Source organism: Balaenoptera musculus, chromosome X (assembly GCF_009873245.2).
Source record: "Balaenoptera musculus isolate JJ_BM4_2016_0621 chromosome X, mBalMus1.pri.v3, whole genome shotgun sequence".
NCBI classification, from domain to species: Eukaryota; Metazoa; Chordata; class Mammalia; order Artiodactyla; family Balaenopteridae; genus Balaenoptera; species Balaenoptera musculus.
In genome coordinates, this window is record NC_045806.1 from 57,379,543 (window position 1) to 57,397,211 (window position 17,669).

The 17,669-nt window shown below is 51.9% G+C and overlaps 3 protein-coding genes across 3 annotated transcripts; 1 reads left to right on the plus strand and 2 right to left on the minus strand.

The window, feature by feature from the left end:
• The first annotated feature begins 1,373 nt into the window (after positions 1 to 1,373).
• Positions 1,374 to 8,561, plus strand: FOXO4 (forkhead box O4). The gene is made up of 3 exons (XM_036840622.1): positions 1,374 to 2,331; positions 5,741 to 6,806; positions 7,129 to 8,561. Exons 1-3 carry the CDS (start codon positions 1,867 to 1,869, stop codon positions 7,134 to 7,136), a joined length of 1,539 nt encoding a protein of 512 aa, XP_036696517.1. The 5' UTR covers positions 1,374 to 1,866; the 3' UTR covers positions 7,137 to 8,561.
• A 456-nt stretch (positions 8,562 to 9,017) lies between these two features.
• On the minus strand, positions 9,018 to 11,089 carry CXHXorf65 (chromosome X CXorf65 homolog). The gene is made up of 6 exons (XM_036841073.1): positions 10,883 to 11,089; positions 10,677 to 10,763; positions 10,340 to 10,474; positions 9,937 to 10,005; positions 9,372 to 9,478; positions 9,018 to 9,149 (listed from the first exon to the last, which is right to left on the minus strand). The coding sequence occupies exons 1-6, from the start codon at positions 10,905 to 10,907 to the stop codon at positions 9,048 to 9,050; spliced, it is 525 nt and encodes a 174-aa protein (XP_036696968.1). The 5' UTR covers positions 10,908 to 11,089; the 3' UTR covers positions 9,018 to 9,047.
• Positions 11,090 to 11,485: 396 nt separating this feature from the next.
• Positions 11,486 to 15,138, minus strand: IL2RG (interleukin 2 receptor subunit gamma). Its single transcript, XM_036840172.1, has 8 exons — positions 14,969 to 15,138; positions 14,621 to 14,774; positions 14,220 to 14,407; positions 13,883 to 14,022; positions 13,314 to 13,476; positions 12,640 to 12,754; positions 12,320 to 12,389; positions 11,486 to 11,978 (listed from the first exon to the last, which is right to left on the minus strand). Exons 1-8 carry the CDS (start codon positions 15,105 to 15,107, stop codon positions 11,802 to 11,804), a joined length of 1,146 nt encoding a protein of 381 aa, XP_036696067.1. The 5' UTR covers positions 15,108 to 15,138; the 3' UTR covers positions 11,486 to 11,801.
• Between the last annotated feature and the right edge of the window lie 2,531 nt (positions 15,139 to 17,669).

The window sequence follows — 17,669 nt, forward strand, 5'->3', positions numbered from 1 at the left end:
GCTAAGGAGTTTGAACTTTATCACATAGGCAATGGGGAAAATCAAAGGAAGTTTTAAGCAGGGAAATGCTATGATCACATATAGGTGATATTCCAGTTCTCCTGCCTCCTAGCTGTGTGACTTTGGGCAAGTCACTAAATCTCTGAGCATTAGTGTCTTTCTCTGGAAAATGGGGGTGACAGGGGTACCTACCTCACAGGGTTGATTTGAGGGTAAAGGAGCTAATTTATATAAAGCAGTCAGCACAGCGCCTGGCACATAATAAGTGCTCCATAAATTTTAGTTATTACCAGGAGTGTTTCTTAGAAAGGTTACTTTGTTGACAGCACAGAACATAAACTGCAGTTGGGAAAAGATTCGTGGTGGGAGGTCTGATTAAGACGATGCTGCAATTTAGTCCAGTGATAAATAAGATCCTGAACTGGGATTTGGATGTGGGAGTTTAGGGAGATGAAAAGATGAAGGGTAAATCTAGCTTAGGAGACTGGGTAGATTAGGACAACCATTAACCAAACTCAGAGATAAGAGTATCCAGAGGATAGGGGTGTGGGTGCAGGAACAGATAATGAGTTCTGTTTGGAACCTGTTGAATGAGAAGTGAAGCCGCCGAAGATGGGAACCTGGAGAATATCAATATTTGAGGAGAGGCCAGAAGAGCCAGTGGAGAAAACTGGTTAGCAACCGCACTATCAATGGGAACTGCGTATGGGGAGTCGAGAGCGGTGGGGGAGACACCATCATCAGCTAACCATTTGTTTATGTTCCCCAAGCCCTCCGCCCAACTCCTCAACACGAAAACAAGCCTATTCTCTAGTCAGTTCTTTGCTTCGTGCTTCTCGGTTTTCTGCTTCTTGCAGAGACCGCATTTTTTCCTTTTGCCCTCTTCTGACGGAAAGACGGAACGGTCTAACATCTCTCGACACGCTCATCTAGGCGATCCCGAATCACAGGGGAGGAGGGGGGAAGGGGAGAAGAGGAAGAAAATGATTTTTAAAGAAAAGAAAAAGTCCGCCACGACCTCTAATAATTAATGTTCCCCCTCTCTATATCCTGCCACGCCGCTCTCCTGCCACCCAGATCGGGCTCCTGGCCGCGAAGTAGGACGGGAGATGTAGTCCCCAAGCCCGACCAGGCTGGCACGACTAGAGAACTCTGTTTCCCAGCCCGCTCTCCAGGCGCGTGCGCAGATGGCTGCCCCGGCGAGTGGTAAACAGAGACGTCAGGCGGGGGCCGCAGCTTGGAGCAAAACAAAAGGGAACCCCGGGGGGCGGGGGGTGGGGGGGTTTGATAGGGGGATTGGTGCGGGAATTCGAGAGGCTGGGGCCGCGGGGACGTGGACCCGAGTAAGAGCTGGGGGGAGGGAAGAGGCGGGAGGAGGGGGAGTCAGGGGAGGGGCGAGTGACGCGGGGGAGCGGGGCGTGGGGGAGGGCAGTGATCCGGGTGGAGGAAATTCGGGAGGAGTGTCCGGGGGGCAGCAACTTAAAAGGGGGAGGGAACTGCGGCTAAAGAGACGTTCGGTGATGGGAGCGCGATTTGTGAGGGGATACGGTGCCTCAGGTTTAAAAGAGCAGGAAGCTGAGTGAGAGGTTGGGGAAAAAGTGCCTTCGCTAGGCGAAGGTTACAGGTGGTGTCTCGGAAAGAGCTCCAAGGCTGCAGACTGTAGTGGAGGAGACGATCAGAGAACTAACTGTGTGCAAGGGACAGCTTAGGGGCTAGCGTCCAGGGGCGAGGGGGAAGTTCGAGACTTTCTGAGGACTGGCAGGAATGTGCCTCCTGGCCCTCGGTGCTTCCCCCCTGGGGGGAGGCATCGCGAGGGACTGTGGCAGGCTCCTCTGAACGCTGAGCGGCGGAGGTCCAACTCCACGTATGGATCCAGTGAATGAGAATTCAGCCAGAGAGGCTGCCGCGCTCGTAGACCTCGATCCCGACTTCGAACCCCAGAGCCGTCCCCGCTCCTGCACCTGGCCCCTTCCCCGACCAGAGCTCGCTCCCGAGCCGTCCGAGCCGGCCGAGGTGGAGTCAGGTCTGGGAGAGAAGGTACACACGGAGGGGCGCTCGGAGGGGCGCTCCCAGCCGACCCTGTTGCCCTCCCGGCTCCCTGACCCGGCAGGGGGCCCCCAGCCTGGGATCCTGGGGGCCGTAACAGGTCCTCGGAAGGGAGGCTCCCGCCGGAATGCCTGGGGAAATCAGTCATATGCAGAACTCATCAGCCAGGCCATTGAAAGCGCCCCCGAGAAGCGACTGACACTCGCCCAGATCTATGAGTGGATGGTCCGCACAGTGCCCTACTTCAAGGACAAGGGTGACAGCAACAGCTCAGCAGGATGGAAGGTAACTATGACCCCCTTACCTCCGTCCCAATACCCGTCTGCTCCTGGTCCCCCCCAGTCTCCTTACCTCTACTCTGGGGCCCCTTTTACACCCCTAGCCCAGAGGTCCACCTTCCGTCATCATTTAGACAAACATTTACTTAAGACATAGTATATGCCGCTGGGTGCTTGATGCTGGAGGATCACAGATGAATAAGACACTGTCCTTGCCCTGGAGAAAATTGAATTCTCTGCTCACTGCTCAACACTCCCAGCACTTTGGCTTGGGCTGCCCCAAACACTTATCCCCACAGAGAAGTCTTTATCCTATGTACAGCAGGAACTGTGTGGATTCCCCACAGGAACCTAGCCTTCCCTCCTCCCCCACCTCCCACCCCAACACCTTTTCTCCCATTCCTGTGGGATCACTTGGATTCCCTGCTTGCCTCCCAATACCTCAGGGTAGAAGTACTGTTCTAGGACTCTGCTACCCAAGAAGATGGATTGAAGTGGCGAAAGGTAAAAAGAGTGATATCCATGTGGTAAGGTAGCAGATCTTATGCACTAAGAAAAAAGGGGGGGGGGGCTGCCTCGGTTTACCCTATATAATGCCAAGAAACTCTCCTTAGTAAGGGGCTATCCAAGTTGTGGGGGGAAGTTTTCATTTACTGTTGAGGAATATTCATGGAAAAAATAGATAGGGCTCTGACTTCAGAGCACAAGGTTGGGAGTTCCCTTGGCCTTCCATGAGGAAACTGCGAGGAAAGATCTCGCTAGATGCTCTGAAAGCTTGTCCTGAGAAATATGGGACTCTAATCCCAAGATTTGGGAGCTTTAACTCCTGTTGACGCCTTGTGCCCCCATAGGTGGTGAGATCAACGTGCAAGGAAATACAGAGGGTTGAGTGAGCAGAGGAGGGTCTTCTCCTAGGTATAAGAGATCAAGGGATCGGATCCGCAGTATCCCTAGGGGTTGGGCAGAACAGAAAGCAGGACAGCTGACTGAGACCCTTGGCACTATTTCTGGGTAGACTGCCACGCCACAGTCTCAGCTCATACAGAGCTCCCCTCCTTGGACCCAGCCTACACAGCTGTTTTTCTTTTCCCTTAGGTTCATTTTCCAGGGTAGAAGAAATAACCATGAGTTGTTAGTTATGCCGTGGTAGTGTAGTCCCTCCTTAGAATTTACACTTGTACGGGGTTTTTTAGTTTACAAAGTAATTAAAAATTTTAATTTCATTTATCTTCACAGCAATTCTGAGATTCCACATTTTACGTATTAGGAAACTAAGGTACAGAAAGGTTAGGAAACTCGCCAAAATCGATAGAATGAGGACTTGAACTCAGGTCTAACTATAAATCATATGCTCTTTCTGCTAATCCATGCTGCCATGGAATGATGGCAAAACCAAATCAGGCCAAATCTGGGGCCTCCAAGGCTCTCACCTCCCACTCCCCACCCCCACCCCACTCCAAGGGGGAGACCTCAAGCCTGAGCTGGCTTCCCTGGTGCTGTGCCAAGGTTACTACCACTCCACCAGGGGGCGGCACTCACCTAGAACAAGAAGGCTTAATTTAGGTGGCTGGGGGAGCAATTAGCAGTTGCCCCCCTTCCAACAGGTTAGAACCGTAGGCTTCTAGGGAGCCGACCTCTCCAGGTAGGAGGCTGTACAATGTACTAGTTCCAAGGCCTAAAGAAGAGGGGATGAACAACTGGCACTCGTGGGTACTGAGTAGTAGGGAAAGGAATGAGCCTTCTCAGTAGACCCAGAGTTAGAGGATGGAAAGGCAGGGGGTGAGGGGGAAATCACAGTGCCAAAAGTCACTGTGGTTCTCAGTTACTAAGAGCCCAGGCTGGATGGACAAGTGTGATTCCTTGAAGGAACCAAAAACATAACGCAGCCAGAGTAGTTGGAATGCCATTACTACAGGGTCCCAGGGAGACAACGACTTCTAAAGAGCCCTGGAGCAAGAGGCTGCTTAAGCATCTTTCCCCAGGCAAAGGGTCTCCTTATCTAGAGCATCAGTCTGAAACACATGAAGTGATTTCTGACTGTCCATAGCCTCAGCCTGCTAGTTGCTCCAAGCCCTTCTGGGCTCCTCCCAAGTTTCTAAACACTAAAGAGCTTCATGTGGGAGGTCAAATGCCCCTAAGGTTGGAGATCCTATGCACAAATTCCTGAGGAGAAGTGGGGAAAAGGAGGTAGGAAAGAGAAGGGAGGTTCCTGGAGGGTGGGGTGGGGCGGACACAAAATGATGGTGTAACTAGCCTGGAGCAGCCAGTAGAAATAAGCTGCTCTGGGGGCTCAAGAAGCTGCCAATCTCAGCTCCCTGGGCCCCTGGAGAAAAAAACTTATCTCTAGCAGAATATCAGCAGCGAGGGAGGAAGGAAGAACACAGCTTCTAATACTCAAGGCACTCAAGAGCTGACGGAGCCTCAAGGGGAGATTCACCATCCGTCACCAGAGGGCCAACCACCAATCAGGCAACAAATATTGATTACGTACTGGGAGATTGGCACTCTGAGGGGGGCACTGCTGGGGGCTGCCCACCTGGACAACATGTCCTGGCGTTTACACTTGATAAGACGAATTACTTGAAACCATAAACAGCATAATATAGATTGGGGAAATTTGCGTGGAACAGATGAAAAATGCTGTACAAGAAATTTGGCTGCAGAAGTCAAGCAACCACTTTAGAAAAGAGAGAGGACTTCAGCTTGATCTTGACGAGCTAGTAGAATTTAGAGAGGGGAGATCCTCCCCGGGACAAGGAGGGAGGGAGGGATGGGCCTGGTGTATTTGAGGCACAGGGACAAGCCTGGCCTGAATGTACTTGAGGGTGTGTGTCCAGGAATTGGGAGAAATCAGAAAAAAGGAATCTGCCAATCCTATAGAGAGCCGGGGCCCAAATGCCCTGTGCAGAGTGGAGCACCAGCCTTGCTGAGGTTCCAGCCCCTCAGCCAGTTCAGAGTACCGGCTCAGGACAGGGTGGGTCTGTCCTGGGCTGCTGTTGCGCCACTGTCCTGTAAATTCCACCCAAGCCTGCACTCAAGGAAAGGGGTGGAGCTGTGGAATGCTCTTTCCCACTTGAGCCTAGTTCTTGCTGAACCAGGAGTGCGTCTTCCCAACGCCCACAAGCCCCAGACAGCCACCAGAGACTTGGGAGGGGTAGAGTGCTGTGAGCTCTTGGCGGGGGGGTGGGGGCGGCGGGGAGGGGGGCACAGTGCCCTCTGAGTAGCTCATTGCTCGGGTGGGAACTGTGTGTGGTCTCATCCCCTGCCACCACCCCCCACCCATACCTTTGCCTCTTTTCCCCCCTGGATTTGACTAGCTTTGCGTCTCCAGGAATGCCCCCGCTGCATCCCAGCGTCCTTTTAGACTGCACTGCCGGCCACTGACCTCCCTTTCCTGTTGCCTCTGCCCCCTCCAGAACTCGATCCGCCACAACCTGTCCCTGCACAGCAAGTTCATCAAGGTTCACAACGAGGCTACCGGCAAGAGCTCTTGGTGGATGCTGAATCCAGAGGGAGGCAAGAGTGGCAAGGCGCCCCGCCGCCGGGCAGCCTCCATGGATAGCAGCAGCAAGCTGCTCCGGGGCCGCAGCAAGGCCCCCAAGAAGAAACCAGCTGTGCTGCCAGCTCCGCCCGAAGGTGCCACTCCGAGGAGCCCTGTTGGCCACTTTGCCAAGTGGTCAGGCAGCCCTTGCTCTCGAAACCGCGAGGAAGCTGACGTGTGGAGCACCTTCCGTCCACGAAGCAGTTCGAATGCTAGCACTGTCAGCACCCGGCCCTCTCCCCGGAGGCCAGAGCCTGAGGTGCTGGCGGAAGAGGAAATGCCAGCCTCGGCCAGCAGCTATGCTGGGGGTGTCCCTTCCACCCTAAAAGAAGATCTGGAGCTGTTAGATGGGCTTAATCTCACATCTCCCCATTCCCTGCTGTCTCGGAGCAGCCTCTCTGGCTTCTCTTTGCAGCATCCTGGGGTTTCAGGCCCTTTACACACCTACAGCACCTCCCTCTTCAGCCCAGCAGAGGGGCCCCTGTCAGCGGGAGAAGGGTGCTTCTCAAGCTCCCAGTCCCTGGAGGCCCTGCTCACCTCTGATACGCCACCACCTCCTGCTGATGTCCTCATGACCCAGGTAGATCCCATTCTGTCCCAGGCTCCGACACTTCTGTTGCTGGGGGGGATACCTTCCTCCAGTAAGCTAGGCACAGGGGGTGGCCTGTGTCCTAAGCCCCTAGAGGCTCCAGGCCCCAGCGGTCTGGTTCCCACCCTTCCGATGATAGCACCAGCACCGCCTCCAGTCATGGCGGGTGCTCCCGTCCCCAAGCCCCTGGGGGCTCCTGTGCTCACACCTCCTACTGAAGCTCCAAGCCAAGACCGAATGCCTCAGGATCTCGATCTTGATATGTACATGGAGAATCTGGAGTGTGACATGGATAACATCATCAGTGACCTCATGGATGGGGGCGAAGGACTGGACTTCAACTTTGAGCCAGGTACGGCACCTCCGAATCATGGTAGCATCTCACAACCCATACCTCCTCCTAGGTGTCCAGCTAGTCCTGTGATTGAGCAAAGGAGAGGTAGAACAAGGGGTAGCTGGAGGTGCCGGGGAACTGGAGGGAGGATGTCATGTTAGAGTGGCATAGTTTCCACATGGGACCTCCAGGCCCCTCAGCAGTGTTCACCCCTACAAGGTAGGATGGGAGAGGTGGGGAAGGGGCCGTCTCTGTTTTCCTTGATGTGGATCTTGATGGTGGAAAGTTGTCATGCCCCAGATGAGCCTCTTACGTTGTCCTCCGTTTTCTCTTCCCACAGATCCCTGAGCCATTGGCTGGCAGCTTTATTCCCTGCTTCAGAGACGGAGCCAGGCGTGCCCATATCCACTCTTTACCCTTGACCCCTCCCTGGGAATTTGGGACCCTGCTTTAGACCTAGGGTAGGGTCTGCTCACCTGGGTGTTGAGGAAATTATAAAGCTGGGGGTGGGGAGGGAAAGGGGAGGGGGAAAGGGAGAGGGTTTATTCTCACTGTGCCAATTAGGGGGTAAGGCCCCCCTCTCAGGAGCCATCCTCGGGCCCCCCCCATCCCCACCCCATAGGTTTTGTAGCAGGGGCGGGCAGTACTGTTGGAAATGTGAAGTCACCAGTGGCCTTACCCCTGCCTTTGGGAGCAGGATATTTTGTAGAGTCTTATCTGAGCTGGTCCAGGCTGGGTTGAGCCTGGGATTTTTATGCAGTGGCCCCTTGGGCCAGTGATGTGGGATTGCGGGGGGTGGTAATGGGGAGCTGGAAGGGCCAAGGTCTGAAGCCTGGAGTGGCTCACCAGGCCAAATCACCCTTGGAAGGCTACAGATAACAGAAAGGCTTTTTATAAACTTTTAAAGAAATATAAACACAAATATAGAGATTTTTAACAGTGGCAAGGTGCTAGTGATGGGGAGAATGCTTTTTTCTTTCTGAAGGCTTTCTCATAGTGACCTGATGCAAACACTACAGACATTACTCCGGGAAACATGGGGGAAGTAGGGGAGAGAACCCCAGGTCAGCAGAGAGCAGGGGGCAAGGGGAAGAGCTCCTGTGAGGACCAGGTGTAAAACACGGCCTGCACAGAACTAGCTTGGAGTTTCCCTAAGCCAGGTCCCCTCACTCTGTCACCTTGTGCCTGGGAGTGTGTGGTGTTGGGGCACAGTCACACTCTCGTGTGACCCCCTGTGGGTTCGTGCTATGGTGGGAGAGTGCGTTGAGGGCCAGGAATGAGTTTGTGGCCTGGGAAGGGGGTGGGAGGGGGGTGAGGAGAAGGAGGGAAGGATTTAGGGTGGTAAAGTTAGGCACAGAGACCTCCCTGTTCAAGGCCCCAGACAGCTGTCCCTGCCCTTCTTCCCCTTGCCTGACTGCAGGGGTTATGTGGAAGTGTGTGCAGTAGCAGGCAGGGGGAGGGGCGGAACAGGGAAAGGGGAGCTGGGGAGCTTGGCTGAGGGTCTGGGAAATGAGCAGGGATGGAGGGGAATGTGGATCAGGTTTACTAGCACCTGCTAGGAAAGGCCATCTGGGGCTCCTTCTCCACCCTAGCCCCCAAAGCAGCCCCTCCCCCAGTCCCCTTTGCATTGTCCCCTCCCCCGCCCCTGCTGTGGGTTCCCATCATTTCCTGTGTCAGCGCCTGGCCTACCCAGATTGTATCATGTGCTAGATTGGAGTGGGGAAGTGTGTCAAATCAATAAATGAATAAATTCAATAAATGCCTATAACCAGCTCTGGTTTCTGCTGCCTCGCTGTTCCACGCGGATAGCGGAGGGGGAGGTAGGGACTGCCCAGAGGCAGACTGGTGGGGGGTGGGGGAATTTCAGACGGGGACTTGGTGGAGTGTGGCGGGGGGGGGGGGGGGGGGGGGGAAGATGCCCATCCCCATCCGTCACCTAACCCCCAGCAGGAGTAGGCAGGCTGTGATAGGCCTCCCAGGGGGAGGTTGTCTGGTTGCAGAAGACCCCACCCCCCACTCTGTCCCTCAAAGGCTCATTGTGCTAGACTTCGCTGTCTTTCCTCACACCCACCCATGTGCTTGCCCCCGCCGGCTCCTGCTGCCCCTACCCACCCTGAGAGCCTCCACAATGCCTGGCGCAGACTTAAGCCTTGGTGCAGATATTGGGAGAAGAAGTCTTTCTTGAAAAAAGGAACCTCACATTAAATGCCAGTAATTTCATACCTAATATTGCTGCTCTCACTTGGTCACTTTATTTTGTTAGCGATGTTTATCCCTACTACGGATAATGTTCCCTCTGGTCTTAAAGAGTGGACCACTGCGAGTGGTCCCCACTTCATCTGAGCATCTTGATAATTTGGACTGGAAAAGGAAAGGGTCGGTAAGTAGAGAAAGAGGCCCCTGCAGGGAAGCTTTCTACAAACTAGGGCCGAAGGCAGGACAAAAGAGGTGAGAGGCAGGTCTTGGGCATGGATGTTGGATTTGGAAAGGAAATTCATCCCAGAGGGCCAGGGTGGAGGAGCCTTCGGTAGACTTGGTGGGGAAAGGAGGTTGCTGGGACAGACCATGTTTGGGAAGTCTTACTGGGAGTTTCACTGATGATTCAATTGGAGCGACTCTCTTGGCTTCTTGGCTTCCAAACTGTTCAATTTGACCCCTCAGCAGGAGGTCACGTTGTGTACGCAAGGCATCTAGGAATCAGGAAAAGGTGCCCTCACCTCTGAGGACTGGAGACCTTCCCTTCCCATCCTGTCCCTCCCATCATTCAAATGATCACTTGGAGTAACCGGGCCTAAAGCTAGGCTGAGGAGTGACCTGAAGGTGCCTAAGCTTTGCTCTTTTCAGTGGCAATCGGGACACCAAGACTCCAAGAGCAAAAGGTGAAGGGAAAGATGGGGATGATATGGTGGGGATAGGGAGATGTACTGAGGAGATGGCTGAGAAACAGCGAGGAGGGATGAGTGACACACGCACACTGCACCTGGTTTGAGCTAAACATCCCTTCTGAAGTGGCCCTAGACCCTATTCCCCTTTTCCTCGGATCTTGTGATCCTACCTGATGGACTACACCAGCCCCACCCTATATTCTCCATCACCCACCATTATACAGTACCCTCCATGTTCCTCCTTCCTCCATCATGCTCCTTACCAATTATCTTGGGTTCTGGGTCCTTAAGGAGGGGCACAAAAGCTCTGTAGGCATTCTTAAGTCCAGTTCCTGTGAACACGGCAGTGCACAATCCCCAGCCCCCGTCACCCAGCCTCCACCCTTCCAAAGCCCAAGATTTCAGGACCCTAACACTCACCACTACCTTGAGCTGATGTACCTTATTTTCTCCCCTCTGGTCCATCCCTAGGTCAGGTCAGGGGAGGTGGGGAGCGGTGCATAGAATGTGCTAACCTAACCAATGTCATAGAGGCAGTGCCCTTTCTTAGGCTGACTAGAGACGGTCAATTTGGATCTGGTTGAGGGGGCCCTATTTGAAGGACCAGGTTCACGGTCCATCTTTGGGGCCTTGCTCTATCTCTGGGGAATGCTCCCAAGCCGCTACCTGGTGCCTTATGCTCCACCCTACAAACGTAGTAGGTGTTTCGAGCTGTAAGGAATTTGTTGGCATAGTCTCCAAGGGTCTTCATCAGGAAAAACAACTGCATTGTCCCCATTGCATCACACAAATCGATGGTGTCTGGAGGGAGACCAAAGGGTAATTGGGGCAGCTAAGGAGGGAGAGAGGGAGCAAAAGAGGCCAGTGATCCTATTCAGAACGTGTTGGAGGAAGCTGTCGGGATTCAAGGAGCTCTCTTCTTGCCAGCAGGAGGACCTGAGGGCTAGAGATGACCCTGCTACTTCTGACCCTTGGCCATGAGTCCCCTCCCCACACTCCTCACCTGTATCAGGCAACCCCACTTCATGACGGACGTAATGCAGCAACAGGAGGACAGAACAATTAGTATTGGCCAGAAACTGCTGATTATCTGAGAAGAGATGGCACGGGGCATGTGGTCCTTCCTCAGTTATACCATCTCTGTGATCTCCACTGCCCTCCAACATCCCCAACCCTACACATAGACTCCAGCTCTGTGATACCCCTCACCTCCATGTTTGATAAAGATGAACATGCTCTGAAGATCTTCTCACTCTTCAGAGAGTCTTAATAAGTCATGGCAGAAGGAGGGTGTTCTAGAGGCCTTGGGGGGCCAAGTGGGCCCTTAAGGTCAGGGGACTGGAGAGGAAGATGGATTAAATTGGCTGAGGAGGTCCAGACTGGGCAAACAGGAGAGAGCTATGGGCAGTTGTGGATAAGCAGCATCCCTAGGGGTGGGGCCTGAGGCTGCAGCTGAGGGATTATGAGGTCAGAAGTGGTATGTGTGACAGAAGGTGAGGTAAGGCTAAGGGGAGAAGAACCTGGGTGGGGCCTATAAAAGATTTGTTAAAATGGGGGCAACAACAACAACAAAAGAAAATGGGGGCAGCATGGTAAATCTAACTCTAAACTGGCCCCTAGAAGGAGTGTAGGGCACCTAGAGAAAAGTCCGTTTCTGGAACAGCACTCTTTTCCAGTGAGTCTGTAGTGCCGCTGCCTCCGCGGCATGAGTCCACCGCGCCCCTTTCCTCCCCTCGGCACCATGCCTCCCACCCGCATTGCACCCCACGTTTCCCTTGCTCCCTCCCCCTCCGCAACAGCAGACTTCCTTGATGATTATCAACAGAACTTTTATTTCTCATTCGTTTTTGGAACAGTTGAAGGGTAGATGGAAAGGGGGAGGGAGGGAGGGAGGGACAGCAGAAGCAATGCTGTGAGGAGGAAGGGCTGGGCTGGGGGAGATGAGAAACATGGACAGGGCAAAGGGGCAATTCTCAAGTAGGAGATATTGAATGAGAAGGCAGTTATAGGGGGCACAAAATTCAAAATCAGCCACAGGGGGGCGAGGTGAGCACTGGACCCAGGTTGGTTGGACGAGGGCAAGTTAGTACAATTTAGGGCTACAGGGCCCTGGGGTTCTGTCAGGGTGTCAGGGCTCAGGTTTCAGGGTGTAACATGGAGGAGCCCAGTAGGGGCTATGCTGGCTGCAGGGGGAGCCCCCAGGCCCTTCCCCTCCTTTTGGAGGGATCTCACTGACGTGGCAGAGCCGTTCACTGTAGTCTGGCTGCAGACTTTCCGCCAGTCCCTTAGACACACCACTCCAGGCCTAAAGACAGATATCTCCAGGTCAGGGCTCAATTAGGAGCAGGAAGTAAAAGACCCAGGCTCTGTGCCAGGGGAACTCTCCCAAGATCTGCAACCACTGTGATTACAGAAGGGACACACCCACTCCTGGGCCCTCAATACCACTGTTTCCATCTGCCTCAACCAATCTAGGATCAGTTCTTCTGGGTGTCTCTCTGCGTCTAGCCCATCCCCCAACTGGTCGGCCACATCCTGTTAGTGCAGGCCCCCCTCCCCTCCCCTCTGCCCCCCATGCCCTGTCTGTCTAGCTGGCAGGCAGTTGGCCATTGACAGACTGCAGTCTGCCTATGACAATGTTCTCACCGAAAAGTTCCCATGGTATTCAGTAACCAGATCCTCTAGGTTCTTGAGGGTAGGAATTCGGGGCATCGTCCTGAGTGTGGAGAAAGAGGGAGCAGGAGTACATCGGTTACGCTCTTGGATTACCCTTCTCCCAGTTCTCCCACATGGAATGTAGTGATTCTGTGTTGTCTGTGCCTGCATCTTCCTTCCATCACCATGCCCACTTGGGTGATCCCTCATTCCTTACTGTCCCGCCCTCTACTCCTGGAGACCCGGTAATAACCCTCTTCCCCTATTCCCAACCACCCCCACCTCATTTTTCTGGGATTCCGAATTCTCACCGTTCCAGCCAGCAGTACAAACAGATGAGGCTCACGATAAATGCCATGGAGCCAAGGGGGATCAGCACAGCTTTCCATGCAAACAACGAAGGAGTCTCAGGATTCTCAGGATTCTCTATCGAAAAGAGGAAAGGAAAAGAGACCGAACATTTGTAGTGCCCCTACTACGTGCCAACATTGAGAGCCCCAACTTGGTGCCAGACACTGTGCTAAACGCTATCTGTATAGTTAATCCTCATAACTCCTGAGCGGGGTGGGGAGCAATTATTATCTCCATTTTACGGATGAGGAAACAGAATCAAAGAGGTGAGTGATGTGCCCAAGGTCAAAGAGGTAGGAAGTGGCAGAGGCAGGTTTAAACCCTAGATTTGCCTGATTCCAAAGCCATCTTTACCATGCAGGCTTTCTGGGAATGCTGCAGGGAAATTTTATACATTCTGTATCCCCTTTGAGGACCCCCTCAGCCTCCTTCCCAATCCACCCCCCTACTGTAACAACACACTGATCCAATCCTACACAGAAAAATCCTGCTTCCTGGGGGTTGGAGTTGAACAGTGAGGGGAGATGAGCCACCAAGTTTGGGGGCTTAGGGGTAGGGAGGTAGGGCAAAAGACAGTGGTGCTAGAAATGTTCCTGGGCTCATGGGTCGGGGTGATGCATTAGGCCCATTTTACCCTTTGAAGTATTGCTGCCCCAGTGGACGGGGCAGCTCCAGTCACTCCAATGCTGAGCGCTTCCACAGAGTGGGTTATAGCGGCTTCGAACACGGAACGTGTAGAATTTCTGTGCATCCACGCTAGGCAGAGAGAAGCTATGTCTGTGGTCCACGGCTTGTTCCTTGAGGAGAAAGAGGGTGAGGGAAAGATGGGTGTCTATAAAAGAAGGGAGAACGGAAACTGCTGCCCCCCACCCCCACCCTCCAGGTCATCTTCTGGTTCTTCCCAGTTTCTCCCTCCTCTCTTGACTACTCAAGCCACACTGCTCCCTTCACTGCCTAGAATTTAACGCCTCCTTAAAGGCTTGCTTTTGTTTACTTGCCTTTCTGGTTTTGGGAAGAGCATGGGTAGGGAAACCTTGAGGAAAACTCACTGGTGATGAGAGGGAAAGGAGTCAGAGGAGGGTGGAAGGTGGGCAGGGGAACTGGGAGGCACAGAAGGGGAGCTGGGGCTCAGGCCTTCCTATTGGCTGATTGAATCCTTCATCCCCACTTGCTCAGCCTGAGCTGCTATCCCCACTCACTCACAGTCCAGCTGTGGTCCCGGTCACTCCGGTACTGCACCAGGTGCTCCAAACAATGTTCCAAGTGTCTGTTGCTCCAGCTCAGTTCTAGCTGGAATTCACTCAGGTTGCGAAGTGTCAGATTCTCCGGAGCCCAGGGGATCACTGGAGATAGGTGTGCGTGTGTGGTCATTCCCCTGGCCTAGACAAGTCAGGATCCTGAAGGTAGTGCGCCTGAGCCCTCCTCCCTTCCCCATTCTATTCCTCGCCTCTTTTCTGCCCAAGTACCCTTATGGTGAAAGAACACTAGTTTATATACTCCAATACCCCACAATATCCTTTGATCCTCCTTTCCAAATTACCCAGATCCTGCAGTTTTAGCAACTGTTCGGGCTGCCTCCTGTGTTCCCATGGGTCCTGGAGCTGGACAACAAATGTTTGGTAGAGATGGATCTCCTTTTTTCCAAACCAACAGCCAGAAGTGATCCCTTCAGAGAACAGATAGTGGCCACACTCCTGGAGTTTATCATCATCATTAAAGTTCTTGTACCTAGAGAAAGATTTCAAGGAAGAAGAACAGTGAGGTAAACTTGGGTACTCCAGATTTCCACAGCCCAGCCTCAGCTCCTCTGAACTGACTTATGACTTACCCCATGAGAAAATAGTGGGGAGCCTGGGATACTCTCTTGGTCCCCACGCAGTCTCTCACATCTAGCCCACCTCCTCTTCCTCCCCCGTACGATCCCCTCTCCCCTTCTCTTACCCATAATGCAGAGTCAGGTTGGTGGGCTGGGGCTCAAAGCTGCTGTTCCAGGTGCAATTCATGTACTCGACATTGAACACAAAACACTGAACCTTTGGGAGGGGCAGAGTGGAAACATTGAGGGTCCCAGGGGGTGTAGAGGTCAGGAAGAAGTCTAGGTTGGGGAGAAAATGAAGTGGGGGAGGGGAAGAGAAGACACGATGGTCAGAAGAAGCAGCGTGAGGCAGGGAACCCTTCCCCTTGCCCTCCCCGTGGTACTCTTAAAACTCTGCCTGCATCCTTCCAATGTCCAGTGGCAGGTTCCAGAATTCAGTAGGACCCCTTCCCACAGCTTCCCTTCTCACCAACCTCCTCCAGTCCCAGGTTTCCCACCAGCTGTGATGTCTTCATTCCCATTGGGCGTGAGGACACTTGGGTTCAGCCCCACCCCCAGCAGAGGCAGCTGCAGGAATAAGAGGGATCTGAGTGGCAATGGCGGCTTCAACATGGCGCTTACTCTTCGTTCCCTGGGTGTAGACTGTGTCAGGAACCTGGGCCCCTTACCCACTACCCCTCCCCACCCACACATTTCCTTCTGTCATAACTTCCGGTGGAAAGAACCTTAGAAGCCAGGGCTTTACGGAGGGTGTGGTGAATGTGTGCTATGACACAGGCTAAATCCTCTGGGAGATTAGGTGTTAATCTAATCTGTAGAAGTAACACCACCACTGTAATGTGGTGTTAAGTAGAGACTAAAGCTGGGTATCCAATATTGTCACAGACCCAAGAAACCTCAGACTACCTAGATCCTGGGAAGGATCTGTTCATCACCACCACCGCTCCCGGCCACCTTCTCATCTAAATTATTTTATCCCATATAGTGGAGGGTCTGAACCTCCCTCCATCCTATGCTATGCTCCTTCCTTGGCTCAGTCACCCTGAAACTGCTATCAAAGCTCTACTGTCTTGGCTGGATGGAAATTGCAGTCTTGGCTCCCATGGGCGCATCTATAGCTATCTTTCCTCTGACCTTATCCAAACCAGAATAGCCACCCTTAGCTGTTGCGAGAGCTGGGTCCCCATTGTGACTGGTGAGGAGGCCTGACTTAGAAGTAGATTCTGGAAATGAAGGAACAACAATACTGGCTTCAAACTCTTCATCTTCCCCTGAATCTGCTTCTCTTCCTGTGTTCCGTATCTCAGTTAATGGTATCATCACCCTCTCAGTCACCCAGACTTCAAACCTCCAAATCATCTTCGATTCCTCCGTCTCTCTCACCCTGAGAATCCTATCAGCTCTACTTCTGTTGTGTTTCTCCCAGTCGTGTCCTCCTTTCCATGACCAGAGCCACGGTGCTAAATCAGCCTTTCATTCCCTCTAGTCACGATTAGTACTAGAACCCACTACCTGGCCTCCCTTTCCAGAGGCCCCCTGCTCTCTAATCCATTCTTCATTCTGTTGCCAGATGTATCTTCCCCCAAACGCAGAGCTGATTAGAGACACTATTTACATAAATAGTTTATTTAGTAAACATTTATTGAGCCCTTAATATGTGCCAGGCACTGTGCTTATGTTCTAACCCACCCTAATTTTCCGTGGTTTTAAATTCCTCAGGGTTAGCGCAAATGTTACCTCCTCCAATATGTCTTCCTCTCCCCAATCAGAATTAATTTGTCTTTCCATTGTGATTCAATAGCATTGTGTTATTGTTACTTTTATTTGTTATGTGCTAATTTTATTATTTTTTATTTATTGTTATTTGTTACTTTTATTACAGCACTCTATCTTTTCTCTAAAAGGCAATACCATCATAGAAAGAATATCAAGAGTCAAGAAAAGTATGATATCACTTATATGTGAAATCTAAAAAAATACAACAGGGAATTCCCTGGTGGTCCAGTGGTTAGGGCTCCGCGCTTCCACTGCAGGGGGCACGGGTTCCATCCCTGGTGAGGGAACTGGGGAACTAAAATCGTGCAAGCCGCGCGGCCAAAAAAAAAAAAAAAAAAAAAAGATAAAAAATACAACAAAGTAGTGAATATAAGAAAAAAGAAATAGATTCACAGATACAGAGAACAAACTAGGGGTTACCAGTGGGGAGAGGGAAGGCGGGAGGGGCAATATAGGGGTAGGGGACTAAGGTGCAAACTATTATGTATAAAATGAGCTACAAGGATATATTGTACAACACGGGGAATATAGCCAATATTTTATAATAATTATAAATGGAGTATAAACTTTAAAAATTGTCAATCACTATGTTGTACACCTGTAACTGATATGATATTGTACATCGAATATACTGCAATTTAAAAAGGCAGGAAAAAAAAGAACAGCAATGAGATGATACACTACTTTAAAGAGAGAGAGTGAGAGACAGAGACAAGAAAAAATCCTAGTCTCAGCTCTGTTACACAGTAGCCATATAATATAGGGCAAGCAAACTTCCACTCTTTGAAAACCAGCTTCCTCATCCACAAAATGGAGACAATAATAATCCCTAACTCATAGGGGTTTTTTGCGGATTAGAGGAGACAATGTCTGAAAAGCATCTGACACTCAGTAGGTGCCTCTTTCGATACAGCAAGGGTTCTTAACCTGGAGTTCATGGACCCTTAGGGGATATGTGAGTGAACTTCAGGAGGGGGTCTAAGAATCTCCCGGGCAAAGTATCTAACGTTTTGTATATCTCTACGTGCATTCTTCTGGGAAGAAGGGCCATAGCTTCCATCAGCATTTCAAAGGGACTGTGAAGCAGAAGAGGTTAAGAACCTCAGGGCTAGACCATAAAGACCTTGAGCCGACCTTTCAGGGTTTAATAGGTGCTTTCTTATGCATACATAGTTTCTAATAAAGATTAGAGCCGACCTTTCAGGGTTTAATAGGTGCTTTCTTATGCATACATAGTTTCTAATCTTCGCAACAGTCCCTTGAAGGTGTTAGTACACCCATTTTTCAGATGCAGGAACTAAGAAACAAAGAAGCGGTTTGCAAAAGGCAGAGTTTCTAAGCAACGCACAGACGATCGAGCACTTATTCTAGGCCGAGAACTGAGCGAGGCGCTGGGAA

Excerpts from the sequence above, each read along its gene's own strand:
- FOXO4 (XM_036840622.1), top strand. The coding sequence starts at position 1,867 with ATGGATCCAGTGAATGAGAATTCAGCCAGAGAGGCTGCCGCGCTCGTA. Across the intron at positions 2,332-5,740 it reads ACAGCTCAGCAGGATGGAAG|AACTCGATCCGCCACAACCT; the intron begins GTAACTATGACC and ends TGCCCCCTCCAG.
- CXHXorf65 (XM_036841073.1), bottom strand. The coding sequence starts at position 10,907 with ATGTTCATCTTTATCAAACATGGAG. Across the intron at positions 10,006-10,339 it reads GGTGGAGCATAAGGCACCAG|GAACTGGACTTAAGAATGCC; the intron begins GTAGCGGCTTGG and ends CCGTGTTCACAG. Across the intron at positions 9,479-9,936 it reads CCCAGAACCCAAGATAATTG|ATGCCTTGCGTACACAACGT; the intron begins GTAAGGAGCATG and ends CCTGATTCCTAG.
- IL2RG (XM_036840172.1), bottom strand. The coding sequence starts at position 15,107 with ATGTTGAAGCCGCCATTGCCACTCAGATCCCTCTTATTCCTGCAGCTG. Across the intron at positions 14,408-14,620 it reads AACCTGACTCTGCATTATGG|GTACAAGAACTTTAATGATG; the intron begins GTAAGAGAAGGG and ends ATCTTTCTCTAG. Across the intron at positions 13,477-13,882 it reads ACCGGGACCACAGCTGGACT|GAACAAGCCGTGGACCACAG; the intron begins GTGAGTGAGTGG and ends TTTCTCCTCAAG.